The sequence below is a fragment of the Canis lupus genome, chromosome X, assembly GCF_011100685.1.
Source record: "Canis lupus familiaris isolate Mischka breed German Shepherd chromosome X, alternate assembly UU_Cfam_GSD_1.0, whole genome shotgun sequence".
Lineage (NCBI taxonomy): Eukaryota > Metazoa > Chordata > Mammalia > Carnivora > Canidae > Canis > Canis lupus.
The window spans coordinates 78,071,299-78,096,622 of NC_049260.1; the positions used below are offsets into that span (position 1 = coordinate 78,071,299).

The 25,324-nt window shown below is 36.3% G+C and overlaps 1 protein-coding gene across 1 annotated transcript in view; it reads left to right on the plus strand.

Moving 5' to 3' along the window:
• FAM199X (family with sequence similarity 199, X-linked) overlaps positions 1-16,840 on the plus strand; it is a 30,684-nt gene extending 13,844 nt beyond the window's left edge. Inside the window, exons 3-6 of the mRNA XM_038587975.1 lie at positions 5,485-5,634; positions 6,078-6,239; positions 8,879-9,145; positions 10,411-16,840. Coding sequence (XP_038443903.1) covers positions 5,485-5,634; positions 6,078-6,239; positions 8,879-9,145; positions 10,411-10,581 — 750 coding nt within the window. The 3' untranslated portion in view covers positions 10,582-16,840. The remainder of the gene's footprint in view (positions 1-5,484; positions 5,635-6,077; positions 6,240-8,878; positions 9,146-10,410) is intronic.
• The last annotated feature ends 8,484 nt before the right edge of the window (positions 16,841-25,324 follow it).

A 25,324-nucleotide genomic window follows, 5' to 3' on the forward strand; every position in this document is an offset into this window, starting at 1 on the left:
TGGCTAGATCGCCAGGGCAGTGTTGAATAGAAGTTGCAAAAACAGGCATCCTTGTCTTTTCTGATCTTAAGAGAGAAGCATTCGATCTTTCACTATTGAGCATAGTGGTAGCTGTAGGTTTTTCATAAATGCCTTTATCATATTGAGGAATTTCCCTTCTATTCTAGTTTGTTTGGTGTTTTTATCTAAAAAACTATTTAGGTTTTGCAAAATGCTTTTTCTGAACTTACTGAGTTGATCATAGTTTCTTTCCTTCATTCTATTAGTATGATGTATTCCATTGATTTTTGTATGTTGACTCACCCTTGCATCCCTGAATAAATCCTAATTGGTCATGGTATATATGCCTTTTAATATGCTGCTGGATTTCATTTGTTAGTATTTTTTTGAGGATTTTTGCATCTGCCTTCATAAGGGATATCAGTCTGTAGTTTTCTTGTGGTATCTTGTATTGCTTTAGCCTCATAGAATGGGTTAGGAAGTACTCCCTTTTCTTCTGGATAACGAACTGTAATACACTTTTCTCATTTAACATATAAACTTTTTCATGGTATTCATAATGACTCTTAATGACTATATAATATTCCTGGTACTAGATGTGCCAGAACTTGTGAGACCATTCCCTTTTTACATCTGTTCAAAATTTTTTTTCTATTATTGGTAACATGGCAGTGAAAATCTTTGTGTGGGTACCTTTTTATTCTGTGCCTCATTTTTTTTTAAATTTTTATTTATTTATGATAGTCACAGAGATTGAGAGAGAGAGAGAGAGAGGCAGAGACACAGGCAGAGGGAGAAGCAGGCTCCATGCACCGGGAGCCCGATGTGGGATTCGATCCCGGGTCTCCAGGATTGTGCCCTAGGCCAAAGGCAGGCGCCAAACCGCTGCGCCACCTAGGGATCCCTGTGCCTCATTTTTAAAGTGCATACTTTGTATTTAAAATCAGACTCCTGTAAGGATACTTAATAAAGTATAATTGGATGGAGTTCTGATAATTCTGAGAATTATTTTTTCTGATTATTTAACTTAGAGTTCATAGCCATAATGTTGCAAAGTGGCAGGCGTTTTTTAAATTTTAGTTTCTGAATTCTTCACTCATTTCATAAGAAGTTAGAGTGGAAAACTATTCCCAACTACTCACTATTAATGTATAGGACTGACTATAACATTTGAACAAAAATAAGGCCTGCCTTAGTAATGTGTTTCCCAACTTCTGAAATTGGAGTGTAGTAACTCTGTCACCATGTATATTTAAATATTATTTAAATAATGTTATTATTTATTATTTGATCTATTATTTAAATATTCTGAAAGATTTAACATGCTCTCTTGTCTCTATGGGGCCTTGTGTAATGATGAGCAGTAAATTATCCAAGAAGATAATTACAAATTAGCTGTTAGGATTAATATATAGATTAAAATTGTTAACTAAAAAATTCTGATTACCTCTGTTGTGATTAAAAACTACATCCATTTAAATCTTTTAACATGTTTCAGTTACTACTAAAGTAAATATAAAGGATTTATAGATTCTCTGGGAAGAGAAATACTAACTACTTGATAATGCAGGGTTTTAACCTTATAGTGAAGTAGCACCAAAGCATTTTGCTTTTCTGATAGTTTTCTTTGCTTGCAGTCCTTTTATTATTAAAGATATATTTGACTAGTCTTAGAGCTTGAGAAATTACTGTTAAGCAGGGAACCATAGAAAATTTAAAGAGTTAATTCAGCTGTCACACTTGAAACCTAAAGGTGCAATTTGAAATTACACATCAGCTGTTCCAGAAATGAGCTTAAAAAATTTTGCTGCATACTGCAGAAAATATGGCAGAGATTTGATTTAATTGTCCCTACTTGTCACAATAACTGATTATAATATATACTAAATATTATTGTCCATGAAAAATATGGGATAAGAATTATAAAGCATTTTCAGTTTGAGATATAAAATGGAAAATTGCTGATCTAATAAAATATACAGGAGCCCATACAGTTGATTCTAATGTATATCTGCAATTATAATCCCGTATCTCCAATTGACTACTTGACATTTCCACTTTGATGACCTTATTATTTAATGTACCTATTATCTGATGCTGAATCCTTGATCAGTAATGTAACTTCCAATTACAGTGTTTCCATGGGAAAAAAAATAGACTCCATTTTGTGACATGTCTTACAGTGTAGTGAAAAATGACTATTGTTATTTTGAAGGACATTTGCATTTCTTTCATTATCACTACAAACTCTTCATATGCCAATTGCATTCTTCTCTCATTCCAAACTACCTGCAAGGCAAGACAGCCCAGCATAATTGAGAACACTGGACTTGTATCCTGCTTTGGATACTGACACTAGCTGTATGACATCAGGATGTCTCCTTAGACATGATTTTTCCTTATTTATAAAATGAATGTGTTGGACTAGAAGATCTGTAACATTGCCTTAGGTCTCTTGCTATTTTTTAAAAAAAATCGAGCTCTTTAAGTGCACTAACCTTGGAGGGTTGTAAGACTGTAAAATGTGGCCAGTTTTCTTCTGGTTTCAATGGAGTCACCTGACTACTATCCATTCAGTTATCAAATAGCCTTGTTAGGGACACCTGGCTGGCTCAGTCAGAAGAGCATGTGACTCTTGATCTGAGGGTTTTGAGTTTGGGCACCATGTTGGGTGTAGAGATAACTTAAAAATAAAATCTTAAAAAACCAGCCTTGTACATTGTTTTTCATTTGAAATTTTCCCTATTTATTCCCGTTTTTCTTTGCATTGTTGTTTATCATAGTCCAAGTCTAGATCAAATAAGAACTTCCTGTCTGATTCCAGTCTTTCTTCACTCTGTTTTGTCCCCATACTGCTTTTTAACTCATCTTCCCTCAAGACTAGTTCCATCAAGTTACTTCTACTTAGAAAATGTTACTGGCCTATATCTGCATATCATATAACAGCTTGTTCATCCATTGAGCTTTCAAATCCCTAGCATTGACTTTTGTTTTAATTATATTGGTCTCCTTATCTTCATCCTATTTTCTTTAAATCTGTGGTTTTACCAAGTTATTCTCCTTACTTGAATGCTTTCTCTTTTTCCCCATTCTGTAATTCTGAGACTACCTTTTGAAACTTCACCCACTTTAGCAGCATGTGGCATTCTCTGATGGCTTTTGCTACCATTTAAAGGATACAAAATTATGGAAAAAGATGGAAAACACATGTTTATTGAGTGTTGCCTTGTGCCAGGCCTATCACTTCATTTAAATTTCTCAACAATCCTTTGAGATAGGTGGCATTAACCATAACACTGGGGCTCAAAGAAGAAAACTAACTTCCATAAGATCACCTGGCTAGTGAGCAGTAGAACTGGGATTTAACTCTGGCATCTTTTTACTTCTCCCTGAAGAAAATGGCCAAAGAACCATTGTTGCTTTATTTGCCATCCCCCAACCCCAGCAAACACATAAACAGAACCAAAGGCACAAATTAAATGCTTAACATATAGTCTGTCACCTAGCAGATGTTCACTAAAGATTTAGATAAACATTTTTCTTAAATTTTGAGAGTCTACATATTTTGATAGTTCCTTTACCTAATACATCAAAGGAGCTTGAAGTAGAGGAGGGCTTTCATCTGATACAGACTGTTTCATTTTGTTTTAGGAACCCCAGGGAGATCTTTAATGTAAATAGTGTTGTGATTTGAAATCTTTCAAAGGGAAAGTAGCAAAACATTTTCATTTTTGACATTAAAGGCTGAAAGATGACCTTCATCTATTCAGCAATCATTCTCTCATGACACTGACTAGATAACATCAGGGCTAAGGGTGAATGAACAATTCCAGCAGTGTTAATGAGATTTTAATGGAAGTCATACAAATTGTTGGTAGTCATTTATGTACTTGGACTTATCAGTGACTATTAAAATGAAAATGTGGTTTTTAACATTAGTAGCTAACTTAAGAGAATTTCATTCTAAGCATCATGGTCACCTTGCATAGTGATCAACCCTATTTCTGTCTTCGTTAGTCTCTTCTATGCAGTTGACTCCCCATTGCCTGTCACCTTATAGCTCTTCTAAGTTTTAATCCTGCAGCTTTAACTCACTGCTAGATATTTCTGTTGATGATCTGTCATTTCAAATCTAGCATTTGTCATTTGCTATTTTGTATAATTGAATGTTTGTGTTATAATATTATCTTCCCCAGTAGGAGTTTTTGTATAAGGACCATGACTTAAAATCCTTTGAATCCCCTGTACCTATTAGAGTGATACAGGTATGGTAGGAGGCCAGGTGTGTGAGTGTAATAATCTTCATGGCTAAAGTAGCTTTTATCTTTTGGTAACTTCAAAAGCCTAGTAATCATCCAGAGTTGAGATGCAATTGCAAAGGACAACAACAAAAAGGTGGTATTTTGTACCTTGTAAAAATGAAAGCATTTATCTTTTAAAATTATGTACTACTTGTAGAAGAAATTATTTTTTGGATGAATGACTTAAATTTACTTGTTTATTTTAAAAAGTTTATTTATTTAAGTATATCTCTACACGCAACATGGGGCTCAAACTTATGACCCTGAGATCAAGTGTTGCATGCTCCTCCAGCTGAGCCAGCCAGGTGTCTCTAAACACATTTATTTAAAATTAAATCTATTCTGGCTTGTGGAGGTTATAAATATGTTTATTACCCTGATTGTGGTGATAGTTTCATGGTCATATGCATATGTCCAAAGTTCTCAAATTATATATATTAGATATGTACTATTCTTTGTATCCCTTTGGACTCAAGATAATTGTTAAAAAATTAAATCTGTTCTAACTGGCTTATAATAGACAATATAAAAATTATAGCACTTATTTTTGGTGTTCATCTCACTTTAAACTGATTTTCTGTGTATTAGTCTTGCTCACTTTTCTCCTTTGTCCATTGTCTCAGTATTTTTTCTAATTTTTCTGTCATAAAACTCTGATCTTTAAAGTGTTTTTGCTCTATATTAACAGCATATTTTAAATTATTTTAATTGCCTTGAGGTTGTTAATACTGACTTGAGCACAAGGACCATGCCTTATTTGTCTTTATATTGGCAGTATTTCCAGCATAGTGTTGAGCAAAATGCCAAGTCATGGCAGATCCTTCCCATCTCCTGAGATGGAGTCCAATGTTCCTTATTCATCATGCTGTATAACCCCTAGCCTACATTCACATTGTGAATTAAAAACCCTAATGATGATTGACTCTTAAGTTAGCATTTTATTAACAAGTCTTGATTATGAGTTTAAGCTTTTGGGAAATATCTCACTCAACAAGTGACTGTATAGAAAGAATATGTTGATGTTGCTGCTTTGTCTAAAATAGGAGTGAATCAGAACTAATGTCTCGTCATTCTGTATTTGTCATTAAAACGTAATTTTTAATCAATATGTAATATGTTGTGCTATTTAAAGTGTATTTTTGAAAAATTTTGCTTTTCCTACCCCCTTCTTATTTTTATAAAGTTACCAGGCAGTGACATTGCTAGTGGGAGTGATGTACTTTCTGATGTCATACCCAGTATTCCGAGTTCACCTTGCCTGCTTCCTAAAAAGAAAAATAAGCACCGGAATTTAGATGAACTTCCTTGGAGTGCAATGACAAATGATGAGCAGGTAGGGATCTTGACTTTTTTTTAAAGATTTTATTTTTTTATTCATGAGACACACACACACACACACACACAGAGGCAGAGACACAGGCAGAGGGAGAAGCAGGCTCCATGCAGGGAGCCCGACGTGGAACTTGATCCCAGGTCCTCAGGATCACGCCCTGGGCTGAAGGCGGCACTAATCCGCTGAGCCACCTGAGCTGCCTGGATCTTGACATTCTTAATTGAAAGCATATATGTAGAGATTACATGAAGCTCAGTGTATTACCTATTTAAAGCTACTAGGTAAATGTGGATTGCCTAATAAAATCTGAGTGAGGGCTTTAACTGTTTTTGCAGGGAACAAATATCATAAGTGCTTTTGATGTTTGAAACACATTATAAATGACATTAAAATATCAGAAGTTTTGGCATTGATCTTGTTTATTATAATTTTTCATCACATAGGTGGAATATATTGAGTATCTGAGTCGTAAAGTCAGTACGGAGATGGGTCTTCGGGAGCAACTTGATATTATAAAAATAATTGATCCTTCGGCTCAAATTTCCCCTACGGACAGTGAGTTTATTATTGAACTTAACTGTCTCACAGATGAAAAACTGAAGCAGGTATGTAAATACAATACAGATTGTACAGCTATTAACAAAACCATTATTTTATAAAATGTAGAGTTGGATAATCGTATGTTAAAATACACAAATAATTAAGGTCTAAATCACTGCTGTGAGATGTAATATTAGAAAAAATGATGGCAATATTTGAGAGCACATGGTTGTAAGGTTTTAGGTACATCTCACCTGGCAATACCTTTCTGGGATCATGTGGATCTAGGACCTGCTGTTTAGTTGTGTAGGCTTTGAAACTTAATTTTACCACTTAAGGGATGGTTATGCTATTTATTTATTTTAACTCACCTTTAAAAAAAGTGATTGACAGAATCAAAACACTGATTATTGAGAGCTATCTATACTTGAGTGAACATCTGAATTGGGAGATTTGAGTAATCTTATGGAGTAATTGAGCCTGTGTAGGGTAAAATGTTATTTTCATTCAGCTATTTTGAAATACACATTTCTTTATCTCCATTTTTCTTTGGTACATAGGTGAATGAATACTTATGTTCTATTTTCGTTTTTTAAAAGCTTTTTTTTTGCATTTATCATCGCTTGTAAAAATGTTTTTATTCAGTATTTCTCTCAACAGACATACTATAATTTTTACATTCCAGCTCATTTTCTATTAGTATTGAAATTGATGCCCTGCATTTGAAGACAGGTACCATGGGCCCCTAGCTAAGATTTAGGAAACACCCTAATCTTAGATATAATCAGGAGCTTACTTAAATCATATTGAGACCTTTAAAAAATGCCTAAACTGATTTGTTCTATTGTTAATTTCTCTGAGTGTTATTTTCTTTTTTTTAAAAGATTTAGTTTTTAGAGCAAGTGAGCAGTGGGAGGGGCAGAGGAAAAGAGAGAAACTTCAGCAAATTCCATGCTCAGTGCAGAGCCCAGCGCGGGGCTTGATTTCATGACCCTGAGATCAGGACCTGAGCTGAAATCAAGAGCTGAACACCTAACCGACTATGCCACCCAGCACCCTGAGTGTTATTTTCTTATAGCTCCATAATATATATCCTAGAATTTTGAACAATGTCAATTTTTCTAGTACTTGTTTGTACATTTAGAGATTTCTTTCATCCTTATAGTCTACTTATGTACATCTGTAGCACTTTTTTATTTGATTTATTTAACAATGTTAAGTGTCTGTTATGTATTAAATATTAGGATACAAAAGAGTTTAAAAAATGATCCTTGTCTTCACAGCGTCTACAACTCAAGAAAGAGCCAAAGAAATCAATGTAGGTTATAATCCAAGATTATAAATCTGTATTATAATACAGATACAATCATATTATAATACAATAAATGTTATTTTTATTTCTTTATAATTACTGTCTTTTACTCGATTTGTTAAACATCTGTTACAATCCAAGTTCTTTTTTGGGGGGTACACTTATCAAAAGCAAGAACATAGATACAGTACTATTAAATAATCTATAGGCTGTATTCAGGTTACACTCGATTTTCAACCAATGTCTTGTTTTATCTCAAGATCCAATCCAATCTTTTTTTAAAAGTTCTTATTTAAATTCCAGTTAGTTAACATACAGTGTAATATTAGTTTCAGATGTACACTTTAGTGATTCAGCACTTAGATTTAATAGCCAGTACTCATCACAAGTGCACTGTTTAATCCCCATCACCTATTCAACTCATCCCCTCACCCTCCTTCCCTCTGGTAACCATCAGTGTGTTCTCCGTATTTAAGAGTCTGTTTCTTGGTTTCTCTTCACTCTTTTCCCCCTATGCTCATTTGTTTGGCTTTTTAAATTCCACATATGAGTGAAATCATATGATATTTGTCATTCTCTGACTAACTTATTTCACCCAGGATTAATACTGTCTAGCTGCATCCACATTGCTGCAGATGGCAAGATTTCATTCTTTTTTATGGCTGAGTAATATTCCACTATGTGTGTATATACACACACACACACCATCTTCTTTTTTTTTTAAGATTTTATTTATTTATTCATGATAGTCACACAGAGAGAGACAGAGAGGCAGAGACACAGGCAGAGGGAGAAGCAGGCTCCATGCAGGGAGCCCGACGTGGGATTCGATCCCGGGTCTCCAGGATCGCGCCCTGGGCCAAAGGCAGGCGCCAAACTGCTGCGCCACCCAGGGATCCCCACACCATCTTCTTTATGCATTCATAAGTTGATTGACATTTGGGCTCTTCCCATAATTTCCTGTTGTTGATAATGCTGGTACAAACCTAGGGGAAGCGTGTGTCCCTTTGAATTAGTTTTGTATTCTTCAGGTAAATACCTAGTAGTGCAATTTCTGGATCGTGGGATAGTACTATTTTTCACTTTTTGAGAAGCCTTCTTACTGTTATCTGGAGTGGCTGCACCAGTTTCCATTCCCACCAACAGTGCAGGAGGGTTCCTCTTCCTCCCCATCCTTGTCAATACTTGGTGTTTCTTGTGTTGTTGATTTTAGCTGTTCTGATGGGTGTGAGGGGTATCTCATTATAGTTTTGATTTGTATTTCCCTGCTGATGAGCACATCTGTAGCACTTTTGATAATGTTTTACATTATGTACAATATTCTTTTCTCCAGTATTTTCAGGTAGAATGTCAAGGAACAACACTAACCAGTGTTTGTCTGTGTGTTCCAAGGTCAGAAACTATATCAAGGAGCATAGCCCTCGCCAAAGGCCTGCAAGAGAGGCCTGGAAGAGAAGCAACTTTAGTTGTGCAAGCACCAGTGGAGTGAGCGGTGCCAGTGCCAGCGCCAGCAGCAGCAGTGCCAGCATGGTCAGTTCTGCAAGCAGCAGTGGGTCCAGTGTTGGAAACTCTGCTTCAAACTCCAGTGCCAACATGAGTCGAGCACACAGTGACAGCAACTTGTCTGCAAGTGCAGCAGAACGGATTCGGGATTCAAAAGTAAAATGTCTAATCAATACAAAACTTTACCTTTCAATATTAACATTAGTACTTCTTCATATAAATTTCTTGAAGAGTTAAAATTATCTTGCTTTCTAGATGCCTGTGGGTTTTGGCTTTAATTGAACAAGCAGGATACTCTGCTTGAGTAAAGCCCTTCAGGCTGAGTGCTTTGAAATACTGTTTTGACCCACACCCATATCACATTCAATTTTATCTGATTTTTGTGTCTGTTTTAAGTAAGATAAATTGATGGAAATAGTGAGTCTCAAGATTGCAATATTGACTGTAACTCACTACTGAGCAGGTCTCACTATGTTGCTGATGTTGCTGTCTATTAGCTCCTAACAATGTTCTGCATGTCGTGTGTGTGTGTTAAATGTTTTCTTAATGTTTTAATCTTGAATGTTTATTAGATCTTTTAAAAATATAATAACACCTTCTCTAATTTCTATTTACAGTTGAAGAATTTTTTGTGATAATATTGAGCACATAAAAAATAGGGAGGTGTAGTGTATTTAGAATGTTTTTGTGATGCTTTAGGTAAGTTCAGTTCCTTGCAGTGGTGACAGTTTGGAGCCAACTTAAAGATAAGAAGGGTATCTCATAACTCTTTGGGAACCCAGTGGTGACTAGAAGATAAACAGTGATTCCTTCCCTGGCTTGTACCAAAGTAGAAACATAGCCATCTTTGTTGGTTGCCAGGGTATTCCTCTAGATATTCTTCATTCTTTTTTTCTTGCATCAGTTCACCAGTGACAAGGAAGAGCACCCACTGGGTTTCTAATGGGCTTTTAAGATGGTATTTGCCTAATATGGAGAAGACGTGATTCTTTCCCGCCATTGTAAAATTGCTAGAGCTTTTGAATGAAAGATACCTTAAAAGCGTAAGCATTAGAGATTTTGGCAATGTTCTCTATGTTGGCATTCAGTATTGTTCATTATGTGTTCACTCTGCAGTGACACCCATGTACCTTAATTTGGTTAAAAAAGGCTTTGGAATGATTGATTATATATAACTAATCAAAATGATCAAATTTCAGTCCTTCCTAAGATTCACTGGTCAAATACCATACAAATAGAATCTTGAGGTATCATTTCCCTCAGTTCATTCCAGTGGCTCACTTACTGGAACCAGGATCATACTGCAAAGGAATTTGAACATCTCCAAATATTCTGAAAATACAGAATTTGATCCCTAAAAAATTCTGAGATGGGTATGTCAGAACTGAACCTTACTGATTTAGAAATTTTTATTTTGACAGAAGCGATCCAAGCAGCGGAAGTTACAGCAGAAGGCTTTGCGCAAGAGGCAGCTGAAAGAGCAGAGGCAGGCTCGAAAGGAGAGGCTCAGTGGGCTCTTCCTTAATGAAGAAGTGCTGTCCTTGAAAGTGACTGAGGAAGACCATGAAGCAGATGTAGATGTTTTGATGTAATAAGGATGAATTTATTGGCATTCTTTTTAGGTGTTAAAGTGTTCTATCCTTTTATTTGTTTACATGCATTTTGACCAAACTTTTGGTTAGGGCTGTGCTGATGTACCATTAGTATTTAAGTCCAGTGGTTCTCAGCAGGTGGTCCCCAGACCAGCAGCTTCAGCATCACCTGAGAAGTTGTTAGAAATGCATACTACCAGGCCCCATTCCAGATGCAGTGAATCAGAAACCCTGGGGGAGGGACCAGCATTGTGTTTTAACAACCACCAGATTGTTTTGCTGCACGCAGCTCTAGTTTTAAGAACCACTAATTTAGTAAATGTTTTGACTGTTTAGACTTTAGGGTGGTTAAGTGGGCTTTTTCAAGAGCTAGTACGTTTACAGTTCGGAAGATTTCAAGCTACTGCTGACAAGTAGTTTATTATGTCAGTATAGGTATATCTGTAGTGATCATAATTCAGCTTCCTTCTTAATGTTACAGTTCCTCAGTTTGCTTTTTCTAAAGGCCATAGCATAATTCTTAATTCTTAGTGGACATCTTTTTTTGAGGTTGTGGGGGGTGGGGTGTGGATTGCTGTTTACAATAGTGCCTTCATTAGCTTTAGTTCTGTTTTCATTTGTTAACTCAAATGTGTAAAAATAGGCACTAATGTCTTTCCTGTTAGATTTGTTTTTTACTTTCTGTAAATTCAGAATCCTTTTGTAAGTGATTACTACTGAGGAAATAATGTTACTAGTAGCTGAACTTTAGACTTGATGCTATATTGATTAATACTCAAATGGAGGAAGCAATTAAGCAAAACATCCAATTCTGCTTTTCCGCTGCTTCCTGAAATTTTAGGGTGTGAATCTGTCTCAAAGGCAGGAACTGTATCTTAAGTTCTTTTGTAGGTCATTTTTTCCAGCACAGCTCTGATTTTTAAATATTTGGTATAACAGCTTCTGGCATGTAAACTGGTAAATGTTCAAAGTTAACTAAAGAAAACCCTTACAGTTCTCCGAAACGTCTCTATAAAGCACTAGAAATACACAGAACGTGAGATAATAGGAAAAAAAAATCCTGAGCTTGTTGGCTCTTAATAGAAGTCTTATTGTAGATGTGAAATCATGGAGTTTCTTTAAATGTTTTCATAGAGTTATGAACACTAGAAGTAGTGTGATTCCTTTTCTTCTACCACGTCTTTAAACACTCATATGGGTTAAAGAAGATGGAAACTGGTACTACTGACAATCAAGCTGCTTTCTGATTTTCATGATTTTCTTTTTATTGTGGATAACTTTTGGGAGGTAATCATAATTCTGTAGGAGGAGTTGTGATCAATATTTTTTTAAACTCTAGAGTCGAGGATGATAGGATTTTTACTTTTTTAAACATTCATATCAAATAACTCATTAAGAAAGAGATTGACTTAAATCATTAATTCTCAGTTGATAAAAACCTTTGCTTGCAATCATGTTTTGAAAACCTGATTTTACTTTACTTCCTTGAAGGTTAAAGAATTGAAACTGAGGATGAAAAGTGATGTATTTTGCAGCTTTGCTGAGGTCTGTGATATGGTTATGAGATTTTGAAGACTACTAAATTTATACTTTAAAATTTTACTAAGATGAAAGTATGCATATATGGTTATCAGTTGGAGTACTCCCTCTGACTTTCCTTTTACCCTTTCTTAGATGCTCCTAACCAGCTTAGAGGGCCCAAAGAAAGCTTGGGGTAGGACCCCAAAATACTTTGAGGAAAGTGGAAAGGGTCAACCTCATTGTGTTTTCCCTTCCAAATATAGGATGAGTAAAAGGAGAGAAGAGCAAATACAGCTGAATTTTCTGCCTGCTCTTAGCAAAAGCAAAATCTAGAGAATGATTTATCTGTTCTCTTTACCTACTCTTCCAGGAAAACAGGCCACTTTTGGAGACCATAGAGCAGCATTTATCTGTTAAATACTTGGAAACAATTGACCAGTAAAAGAAAATAACATGGTCATGATATAATAAGATCAATTTTTCTACTCTCCCAACAGTCACATAGTCTTATTACCTTAGATTTAACTTAAGTCGCTATGAAACAAGTTTACCAAAGCACCACAAAGCCAATTTTAAAAGTTTATAAGGATTTGAGTTTTTATAGTAAAGTATGCCATGAAATTTTATGTAAATCTGGATGCACTGTCTTTACTATAAATTAGAGATTGCCCATAAAGTTGGTTTAGAGGAGATTGAAAATAATTCTTTTTTTTTAATTCTTTTTTTTAAAAATTCTTTTAATTAAAAGAAAAAATTAAAACAACTTGGGTTTGCTTATGATGTGGGAGAGGGATATTATCAAGTCTTTCTCCATCTCTCCTGACATTAGAAAAAAAACCCAGCAGTAAAAGACAAAAAGTTTTGTTTTTGTTAATGGGCTATACTGTGTTTTTTTCTTTTTTAATATCTCATGTAGATAATTCAAGTTTGAATTCTTTCTTGGAATAAGTAATAATTTATTTAGTCTGGTATATCTGAGTTTAAGACCAATCCAACTCACTACTTTTTCTTTTTAAACATAAATCTAACCTATTAATAAAAATGTGAGACTCATTTGCTCCAGTGTAGAGCTTCTGTAGAGAACTGACAGTGGAGCAAATAAGTTTCTTCCCCTTTAAACACAACCCTTGTTAACTTAGGGCATGATAAATTTCCCTCAGATTCTTTGTAAAACATTTTATTAGAGATCTTGTATGTATGTTTAATTATATACCAATAAAACTGGAAAAAAGAGCTCTTGTAGAAGTCTGTCAGTCCCTACCATAGGTATGAACCTTGAATTAAATAAGATGGCATGTCTTTTTCTACAGTTTTACAACTGAATTAAAGTAATTCAGTTTTACAACTGAATTAAAGTAGTATACTGTTAGGTGGTATATAAAGGGTAGTTCATTCTGCCCGAGCAAGAACTTAGAATAAAATGACACTTTTTCTCATGAGACTTGTCTTTTTTGTTTTTAAAGATTTTATTTATTCATGAGAGACACAGAGAGAGAAAGGCAGAGACACAGGCAGAGGGAGAATCAGGCTCCATGCAGGGAGCCTGATGTGAAACTTGATCCCAGGACTCCTGGATAACACCCTGAGCTGAAGGCAGATGCTTAACCAGTGAGCGACCCAGGCGTCCCTCATGAGACTTGTATCTTTTGTTAGGCTGGGGCAGTTTTGTCCATTTCCTTAGCCCTCTGGATTAACTAGATAGATATTGCTGAATTAATCCCAGAAACTGACTTGTAATTTAATGACTCTATGGATTGGGTGGACATCTCATTTTATTTAACTCTTATAAGTGTTAATTCCCTCTTAAAGGAAAAATTCCTAGAAACTACTGTATAAAGGTATCCAGATTCTGATGAGCTTTAAAATTAGTGAAGTTTTCAAATATCTTCATATTTAAAGCCAAAAATGTTATTAGGACATGAAAAATAGAGAAGTCCTGTTTCCAGATTCTCTAGCAGAGATTTTCATTCATGGCTTACTTTTTAATAGCCTCATGTGCCTTAAAGGTGAATTCTATACTTTTTCTCAATATCAGGCTTTTTCAAACTCAAAAAAAATCTGAACATTGTAATTTGTTTTCTAAAATGTCCTTGCTGTTGGATATCAGTAAGCAAAATCATTAAATTGAACCAGTCAGTGACAATAGAGCGTATTAACAAAACACTAATCTTTTCAGATATTAAATTTCATTAACATGACTTTATTTGTGGCCCACCTTGGTCACTGAAGAACACTGAAAGTTATCTAAAGTATAGCTTAATGTACTCTCTCATTTTTTTTCCCCTGAAAAAGGTCATAAGCCAGAATGCTTTTTTTAAAACCAGATAATTCTTAGTGTCTGGAGAGATAATATTCAAGACAAAAGCACTTCAAGAACAGAGATAATATAGCAGCTTGATTCCCTTGTTATAACTTTAGGGATTCTTTGCATTCATTTGTGTAATAGCTGGAATGCTCCCCTCCCCTTTAACAAATTACCTATTAGCTCTTCTGTCTTCAAGAAATGTTTGCTTAGAATCGGGAGGGGCTTACTGAAAGTCAGTTTATAGTTTGAGACAGTTGATAGGAGAATTCCCAGTCCTATTCAAATATGGTATTGATGGTGAGCACACTGCCATTCAACATTTCTAAACTTAGAGGTAAATCTAATCCTTAAAAGGACTATTAGTTAGAAAATAAGTATTTGTATACACATGTATCGTGGTAACTTTAGATTCATTTTAAGTCTGACAAAGTAAGATAAATTCTATCTTTACAATGGAATTATGCTAAGTGGGTGAGAAACTTCTGAAAGATATTTAGACCTAGGCATCTCTGTCAGTATAGTATCTGGAACATAGCTCCTTCAAATTCTAGCTTAAATCTCATTTCTGTGGAAAATAATTGACTTATTCCTAAGGCTCAGAAGGAACTCCAAAGAGTCTTCTAATTAACCGGCTATTAATAGAGTACAGAAGTTGCATGCTATTGCTGCATATCAGAGTTGACTCACTAAAATTTTATTTTCATATTTTTTCTAATATTAAAATTATTTCTTTTCAGCCCCCCTCACAATTTTATTTTAAATTAAGGTTATTAATGTTTTAACCTAGATCACATGGTGGTAAGTTAATTTTTAATTTGGCATTCATACTGAACTCTGAAAACCTGGTTTAGTCTTCTCTGATTTTAATATATAGTAGTTTTTTTCTTTATTGTCAAGTTTGTTACATCTTTGTGGTCAGTGGAATCTGTGGAAATCTGTGGGTTTTTTTTTTTTTTGTGGTGAGGGGTAGGGGTAGAAAAGAGAATTGCTCCAATTATACATATGCATTTTGACTATATAAAGGTAGTTGTAGAATTAATATGTATAAATGACAAGTTAACACTTACCTATTCTGACTTGTTCTAAGGAACAGTAGCCTGAAGCCATGGCTTGTTTTCTGGAGCTGCTTGCTCTTCAATAGTAGCTGACCAATTAGATTTAAGTTTGGACTTTGGGGTTAGGTTATCTAGCTGAGGCTTTTAGGAATGGAGCAGACTATTTCTGTTCGTATAGTGGATCAATTTAATTTCCTCTTTGAGAACTCTAATTTAGGTATAGGTATTATCCATTCTGAATCTTTGTGTTGGGAGTTTAATAAGACTGTTGTCAAAAGCTATTAAAGATAATTACAAGTATATGTAAAACATTTGACAGATGGTTAAAAATTTCATTTTTTTTAGTTTCAAAGGTTAGTTATGTAGCATCAATATCATAACCAAAGCAAGTAGGAAGTTGGCTGGTTTGGAGAATCTTCAAGTAGTCTTAAATACTGTAATGTATCAGATTGTTAACCAGGATTTTTTTCCTGTATTTCTGCTAAATGTATTACTATATTAATGCACTTTTGTATATATAACTGTCTTCTGTACATTCTGTACTTACTACAGTGTATATAAAAGCTGTTTTTCCTGAAAAGTGTAAGGAAATACAATAGCTGTAACACAAGTCGTTTCTATTTTGAGTTCCTTCTTGTACTTGAAAGTAGTAGTTCAGTAGTTAAATCTAAATGTGTATGTATGGTTGTAATTAAAATGGGAAATGTGGCAGAATTGTCTTTTGAAGCTGAATATCAGACTGAACAGTGTTGTTTTGGGTATTAAAAACTCTTGTAATATTTTAATTGTTTCTTTTGATGTACCATGGGCTTTTTCAAACCCCACTGCTGCTTACCACTTTATACTTCAGAATCCACTCCTCTACATGTTCCATCCCAGAACATTTATCAACAGAAAAGAATTAGGTCTCCTCTCTTTTGCTCACAGTTTGGTTAAGGATCCATAAACTTTTGTTTTGTGAAAGCCAGAATTTCCCAAATGTCCTTGGCAAATCATTTTTCTGGAGAGATCAGATTTCTAGGGAGAGTAGCATTCATTGTATGTGAAAATTAGGTCTGTCTTGTGTTTACAAAAATGAGATCTATTTTCCTTATATATTACTCTAGAGTCTTTTTAGATTGTAATTCTAGAAAAATGTGAGCAGTTTTCTGTAGTTTCAGAAGCAATTCAACTTTCAGCAGCAACTCTATCTCTTGCCACTAGAGGGAGGTCTGTGGTTGCTCTCCTGAAAACGTCTTAGCTGCTTTTCTTTTAATTTCAGAGGTTGAAATCAACCTTATTTCAAAATTCCTTTTGTGATATTAAATACTTTCATTTATTAGTGGAAGGTAAATTAATTGAGCTTGTTTAATAAAGCAAATCTTATGCTTTTCTGTAATCTTCAATTTTTAATAAATGTGAGTTAGCTATTAAGTGAAGTGTGTGTGTGTGTGTGTGTGTGTGTGTGTGTGTATGGTTCTTCTCTTAGGTACTTTAAAACTTCACTGTCCACTGTGGTAGCCACTAGCCACATGTGGCTATTTAAATGAATTAAATAAAATTTGAAATTTAGTTCCTTGGTCCCATTAGCAATACTTCGAGTGCCCAGTAGCCACATATAACAAGAGGAACACCACCATCACAGGAAATTCCACTGAACAATCTAGAGATTTGATGTTTTATGTAGTGGCCACTATCCTCATCTTACCAGTGAACAGTAACCAGTGATTCCAAATTGCTGCCCACAGTTAACTATTGTAGGTGATTGGTGTGAGAGGGAGAACAAGCTGTGTTTCACTTTTCTACTTTAATAAAGCCACTACCAAAGTTGGGACTTTGGTGGTTTAATGGAGAAACTTCTCAAATATTGAGTATTTCATTGAACTATGAATAAGATTTCTTAAAGACTCCATTTTTCAAAACTGCTTAGTGTGTTTCTTTACTCATGTGATGTGGGAGACTTAATAGAGTCACTGTTACTTGAGACTGACAATCCTCTGCCCTTTCCCAATTAGTTTGAATCTCCTGGTTAAGTGGTGTTTTTATATTACATTATCTGTGTTTCTTAGTAATAGGTTGATAGATACTAGATTTAGGTACAATGTTATTTCCCTTTGTAATGGTTAAATAACATTTTTAACACTTCAGTTTGTTCATCTGGTTGCCAGGATCTCATATGCTTGTTTTTCTTTTAAAAACAGCAGATAACTGAATTTATGTATTTTCATGTTTGTCTTATAAAAATCATCAAGTAAGACCGTAAAATGAATCCCCACATCTACTTCCGCTCTTCCCTCATGGCCATTCTTGTTTCTTTTAGCCTCCACCTCCAGACACCTTAGCTGAACTCCTAATGATACCCTGGATGGTAATTTCATTTTTAATTGTTTCAGTGTCAGATTTTTAAAAGGACACTCTTCTTTTATATATAAATATGAGCATATACCTCCACAAATAAAAAAAATTCCTTAATATCAAATAACTGGTTTACTTGCTTGAAATCAAAACCATAACCATTAGTCTTTTTTCTTTCTTTCTTTCTTTTTAAAAAGATTTTATTTATTTATTCATAGAGACACAGAGAGAGAATGAGAGGCAGAGACACTGGCAGAGGGAGAAGCAGGCTCCATGCAGAGAGCCCGACGCAGGACTCCATCCAGGGTCTCCCGGATCATGCCCTGGGCTGCAGGTGGTGCTAAACCGCTGTGCCACCAGGGCTGCCCAGTCTTTTTTCTTTCAAAATCATTCTGCATTTTGTTAGCACTGAGGTAGAAGAATTATTTTTATTATTGTTTGGGTAAGTCCTGATAGTATGTCTTGAGCACATTTTTATTAAAAGTGAGATATCTATTGCTTTTAGATAAAAACAAAACCCAGCTGTTTTCCTTACTGTTTTGTTTCTTAATGAAGCCATGAAATAATTTGGGTAGCAGGAAGGAAGGAGGGAAATAACTGTGAAAGATGAATTGAACAGGGGCATCTAGGTGGGTCAGTGGTTGAGCACCTGCCTTTGGCTCAGGTCATGACCCTAGCATCCTAGGATCGAGTTCCACGTACCTCTCCCCACAAGGAGCCTGCTTCTCCCTCTGCCTGTGTCTCTGCCTCTCTCTGTGTCTCTCATTAAATAAATAAAATCTTAATAAAAAAGATGAACAGTTATTTTTCTGTCTCACCTACCTATGAGTTCAAGAATGCTCTTTGTTCGCCAAAATTGTCACACATGGTAAAAATCTGAATACCCACTATTTATAAAGAGTTTTGCAAGGATGCTCTGGGGGACATAAGGAAAAATAGAGATTCTTATAGTCCTTAGAAATTTTTTCAGGAACTCTTTATAAAGCTGTGACAGGCTATTGGTTTTGGTTTTGCATTTTAACTTACTGTAGTTTAGATTTTACGAATTGTAGAATATCAGAGCTTGAAGGGATTTGGGGGATTATTTAGCTTGGTGATTCTTAAACTTGAGTGTGCATCAGAATCCCCTGGAGGACTTGTTGAAACACAGACGGCCAGACGCCACTCCCAGAGTTTCTGACTCAGTAGGTCTTGACTGGGCCCTGAGAATTTTTATGATTTCCTTGGTGATGCTGCTGGTCCAGTGAACACAGAGAAGCTTTGATGTAGGGATCCCCGGGTGGCGCAGCGGTTTGGCGCCTGCCTTTGGCCCGGGGCGTGATCCTGGAGACCCAGGATCGACTCCCACGTCGGGCTCCCGGTGCATGGAGCCTGCTTCTCCCTCTGCCTGTGTCTCTGCCTCTCTCTCTCTCTCTCTCTCTCTGTGTGACTATCATAAATAAATAAAAATTAAAAAAAAAAAAAAAAAAAAAAAAAGAAGCTTTGATGTAGCTCAGTCCCTTTTTCTCTTGCCTCTATTTTTGCAAATGAGGAAATATACACTAAATGGAAAGTGACTTCTTAACCCCAAACTGGTTTGTGACATGGCCAAATCAGAATCCAAATCTTGAGGTGCCTTATTTACACTGGGAAAGTCCAGTGCTTTTCCTGTTGTGCAATTGTTTCCTTCGTAGTAGTTGCCTCCAAATGCTTCCTTCCAAGTCTTTTTTTTTTCTTCCAAATCTTTTCTGAACATTGGGGTTTTCTGATAAAGATTTATATCTTTACCCAGATCAGGAGTTTCTTTTCTTTTTTCGTTTTTAAAGATTTTATTTATTTATTTGAGAGAGAGAGAGAGAGACCGAGCGCACAAGCAGGGGGAGCAAGAGGGAGAAGCGACCCCTCACTGAGCAGGGAGTCCAATGCGGAGCTTGATTCCAGGACCCTGTGATCATGACCCAAGCTGAAGGCAGATGCTTAACTGACTGAGTCACCCAGGCGCCCCTTAAGAGTTTATAAATTGATGTCATGATTAAAATTGTTGGCAATTTCTTTTTATATGCCAATGTATTTTTCTGAGGAGGGCTCCATATCTTTTATCAAGTTCTCAAATGAATTTTCTTCCCCTTAATGGCTAAGATTCTGTCCTTTGAAGGCAATTTTAGTTTTTGGAAATAATCAAGGGTCATTTGGGAGGCTATCTGGTGGTTTATGTGTGTGAGAATCCTGAAAATTGCTACACTTGGTCAATGAGGTATGATTTTAAAAGTAATAAGACTTTTTTTCTCATGGCCTAAAAACTAGGGCTTTGATGTATATTAAAGAGTTCTAGAAATATTTTGGGCAATGACAGCATCATTGGTTTAGGTGTATGGCGATGACATGGAATGGAGATATTAGCTTGGATGTATTAGCTCTGGTTTGTTGATTAAAATAGTCATCTCTTCATAATCATAACTTGTATTCTAGAGAAAAATCTTCCACTAATGTTTTAGAAAGACCGTGTTAATTTCACAGACTTGTTCACAGACAGACTTGTTCATCAAATAACAGAATGAGATGGTAATCTAAAAACTTGAAAGACATATAGCCTTTTGGACATATAGACTTTTGGTCCTATAGCTGAATGATAACAAATTAAGGACTAGAATTCAAGTCTCTTGAGCTGTAGACTAGTGCTCTTTCCACTGTATCACACTGCTTTGTATCATGCTACTACTTTTCACAGTGTTTCAGGAAAAACATCTTAAGATTTTAGTATAGAACAGTGAGTTAAAGTGTGGATCACACACCAGCAAAATCAGCATCACCTGAGAACTAAGAGGTGCAAATTCTCAGGTCCCACCCCAGACCTATGGGATCAGAAACTCTGGCAGTCTGTTTTAACAAGCTCTCTCAGGATTCTGATGCACACTCAAGTTTGAGAACCATTAGTTTGGAGTAATGATTCTCTGGCCGAACATCAGAATTATCTGGGGGAACTTTTAGACAGTGCTGGGACGCCTGGGTAGCTCAGTGATTGAGCGTCTGCCTTAGGCTCAGGGCATGATCCTGGGTGGGGGTATCGAGTCCCACATCAGGCTCCCTGTGAGTAGTCTGCTTCTCCATCTTTCTATGTCTCTGCCTCTCTCTCTGTGTCTCTCATGAATAAATAAATAAGTAAATCTTAAAAAGAAAATAATGGTGCTTAATCATTACTACCTTCTTTACCCAGACAAATCAATCTCAAAGGTGAGGCCTGGGCATCTATAGTTTTATAATAAACATTGTATTTTGGAATAATTTTAGGTTTAAAGAAAAATTGTAAAGACAGTGTAGAGATTTCCTCTGTATCTGTTACTTAGTCCTCTAATATTAACATCTTACATAACTATGGTACATTTGTCAAAACTAAGAAATTGATATCGATACATTACTGTTAACTACAGATTTATTCACATTTCCTTATTCTTTATTCAGATTTCACTAATTTTACCACTAATACCATTTTTCTTTTTTTTTAAGATTTTATTCATTCATGAGAGACAGAGAGAGAGAGAGAGAGAGAGAGAGAGGCAGAGACATAGGCAGAGGGAGAAGCAGGCTCCCGGCGGGAAGCCTGATGTGGGACTCGATCCCAGGACCCCAAGATCACGACCCGAGCCAAAGGCAGATGCTCAACCACTGAGCCACCCAGGTGCCCCACTAATGTCCTTTCCCTATGCCAGAATCCAGGCCAAGATTCCTCATTGTATTTAATCATCATGTCTCCTTAGCCTCCTCTAGTCTGTGATATTGTCTCAGTCTCTCCTTGGTTTTCATGATCTTGACAAATAAAAGAATTGGTCAGTTATTTTGTGGAATGTCATCCTCAATCTGGGTTTGCCTGATGTTTTTTCTCACAATTAGATTGCAGTTTTGAGATTTAGGGAGGGTTACCAGAAAGGTGTGGTGCCATTCTTATCACATCATCTTAAAGGTATATACTATCAACATGACTTAACCCTAGTTAAGCTACCATTTTTCCCTTTCCAAACTCTGCTCTTTAGGAGCAAGTGGTGCAGGCCAGCTCACGCTCAAGGAGGAGAGAGAAGTATCTACATATGTTATTGGGATTTCTGTATGGAAGATTTGTATCTTCTCCATGTATTTATCTACCTGGTCATTGATATCAGTATGTATTCATGGACATTTATTTTATACTTTGGCCTATAACCGTATACTAAGCTATTTTATTGCTCAAAATTTTCCAGATTTGGACATTGGGAACTCTTTTTTTAAAACATTTTATTAATTTATTCATGAGAGACACACACAGAGAGAGGCAGAGACACAGGCAGAGGGAGAAGCAGGCTCCATGCAGGGAGCCCCATCTGGGACTCAATCCCCGGTCTCCAGGATCACACCCTGGGCTGAAGGTGGCACTAAACCTCTGAGCCACCTGGGCTACCCTCATTGGGAACTCTTGAAGGACACTCTAGTGTCCCTTTGACCTACCCATTTCCATTTGTATTTTGAACGCTTTATTTTCTGGCACTTCACAATGCTTCAGCCCTAGAATCAGCATTTCTTCAAGGAGCTGGACATTTCTTTTTAAAAGCTCCTCAGGTGATTCTAATGCAGAATAAGTGTGGGAACCACTGATGTTGAGGCTGAACCATATTCTTCTGTAAATCTCCTGATGCTTTGATCAGGCCAGATCCTATCTTGTATCCTCATAAAATGTAGTCCTTTTTGATTCATTTCTCCTTTTCTTTTCATGTTCAGTCTTTTCACCAAAGCTGTTTTCTTTTCTTTTCTTTTCTTTTCTTTTTTTTTTTTTTTACCAAAGCTGTTTTTGTCTCAGCAACCAGAGCAGCACTTTTTAAACTTTAATGTACATAGGATCTTGTTAAAATGCAGATTCTGATGCAACAGGTCTAGGGTAGAGGCTTGAGTTTTTGTATTTCTAGCAGGTATCTAGTTGATTTGAGTGCTCCTGATCCATGAACTACATTTTGAGTAGCGACTGTCAGAACAAAATGCAGACAACTTAGGACATTTCAAGAACCTCCACGGTCTGCCTGACCCCAGTCTGCTTTTCAGCTTAATCTTCTGTACATTTCTCCATTTACCTTATATTCAAACCAACCAGTCTACTCAGCATTTGTAGTAGTCACCTTCTGATGTGGCCCCCAGAAATTGTGGTGATTCACTTCTTTAATTCCTTTCCCCTGGATGTGGGATGGACCTAGAGACTTGTTTCTGATAGGATACAGCAAAAGTGATGGGATGTCACTTCTGTGATTACATTACAGAAGACTGTGACTTCTGACTCACTTGTCCTCTTGTCCTCTCGGGTGCTCACTCTGATGAAGCAAGCTGCCAGGTTGTGAAATGCTCTGTGACAGGCCCACATGGCAAAGAACAGAGGGACTGAGGCCTTTGTATAACAGCCCATGAGGAACTGAATTCTGCCAACAATCATGAGTGAGCTGGGAAGGAGCCTGCTTCTCCGTCTGCCTATGTCTCTTCCTCTCTCTGTGTCTCTCATGAATAAATAAATAAAATCTTTTAAAAAATCTACCAAAATAATTCAGATTGAGTAAATACAGTATTATAAAATTTAAAAAATCATTATAGATCTTGGAAACTAGCCCTTTATCTGATATGTCATTTGCAAATATCTTCTCCCATTCTGTAGGTTGTCTTTGAGTTTTGTTGACTGTATCCTTTGCTGTGCAAAAGCTTCTTATCTTGATGAAGTCCCAATAATTCATTTTTGCTTTTGTTTCTTTTGCCTTCGTGGATGTATCTTGCAAGAAGTTACTATGGCCGAGTTCAAAAAGGGTGTTGCCTGTGTTCTTCTCTAGGATTTTGATGGAATCTTGTCTCACATTTAGATCTTTCATCCATTTTGAGTTTATCTTTGTGTATGGTGAAAGAGAGTGGTCTAGTTTCATTCTTCTGCATGTGGATGTCCAATTTTCCCAGCACCATTTATTGAAGAGACTGTCTTTCTTCCAATGGATAGTCTTTCCTCCTTTATCGAATATTAGTTGCCCATAAAGTTCAGGGTCCACTTCTGGATTCTCTATTCTGTTCCACTGATCTATGTGTCTGTTTTTGTGCCAGTACCACACTGTCTTGATGACCACAGCTTTGTAGTACAACCTGAAATCTGGCATTGTGATGCCCCCAGATATGGTTTTCTGCACATAAGAAAATGCTCTGCATCACTTGCCATCAGGGAAATACAAATCAAAACCACAATGAGATACCACCTCACACCAGTGAGAATGGGGAAAATTAACAAGGCAGGAAACAACAAATGTTGGAGAGGATGTGGAGAAAAGGGAACCCTCATACACTGTTGGTGGGAATGTGAACTGGTGCAGCCACTCTGGAAAACTGTGTGGAGGTTCCTCAAACAGTTAAAAATAGACCTGCCCAACGACCCAGCAATTGCACTGCTGGGGATTTACCCCAAAGATACAGATGCAGTGAAACGCCGGGACACCTGCACCCCGATGTTTATAGCAGCAATGGCCACGATAGCCAAACTGTGGAAGGAACCTCGGTGTCCAACGAAAGATGAATGGATAAAGAAGATGTGGTTTATGTATACAATGGAATATTACTCAGCTATTAGAAATGACAAATACCCACCATTTGCTTCAACGTGGATGGAACTGGAGGGTATTATGCTGAGTGAAGTAAGCCAGTCGGAGAAGGACAAACATTATATGTTCTCATTCATTTGGGGAATATAAATAATAGTGAAAGGGAATATAAGGGAAGGGGGAAGAAATGTGTGGGAAATATCAGAAAGGGAGACAGAACGTAAAGACTGCTAACTCTGGGAAACGAACTAGGGGTGTTGGAAGGGGAGGAGGGCGGGGGGTGGGAGTGAATGGGTGATGGGCACTGGGGGTTATTCTGTATGTTAGTAAATTGAACACCAATAAAAAAAAATAAAATTTAAAAAATCATTTTGTAGCAAAGGAGTTTGACACCTAACTTTTCCTAAATTTTTGAAAGAAATATGTTTTTCAGCTAAAAATTTCAAATTCTCCATCTACCTTTCCCCATGTTAATGCATATGTTTCTTTAAAAAATTGATGTTATGGGGCACCTGAGTGGCTCAGTGGTTGAGTGTTTGCCTTTGGCTCAGGTCGTGATCCCAGGATCCTGGGATCAAGTCCCACTTTGGGCTCCCCACAGGGAGCCTGCTTCTCCCTCTGCCTATGTCTCTGCCTCTGTGTGTCTCTCATGAATAAATAAATAAAATCTTTACCAAAAAATAAATAAAAAATTGATGTTATCCTCACTTTTAAAATTATATACCAGTTTTATCTATACCTGATCTTTTGTTTAAATTTTGTTGGCTATTTCCAAAAGCAAAACATATGAGTAAGTCTAAAATACTATAAAGTATAAAATTAGAATCATATCTACTTTGTAGTATTAAAAATATAAAAAACTCAAACAGATTAAAAATAGCATATATCCAACTGTGGGCAAGGCAGTGGAGGGACCAGAACTCTATAAAACTGTTTGGCAGTATCTACTACAGAGAACATATACATAC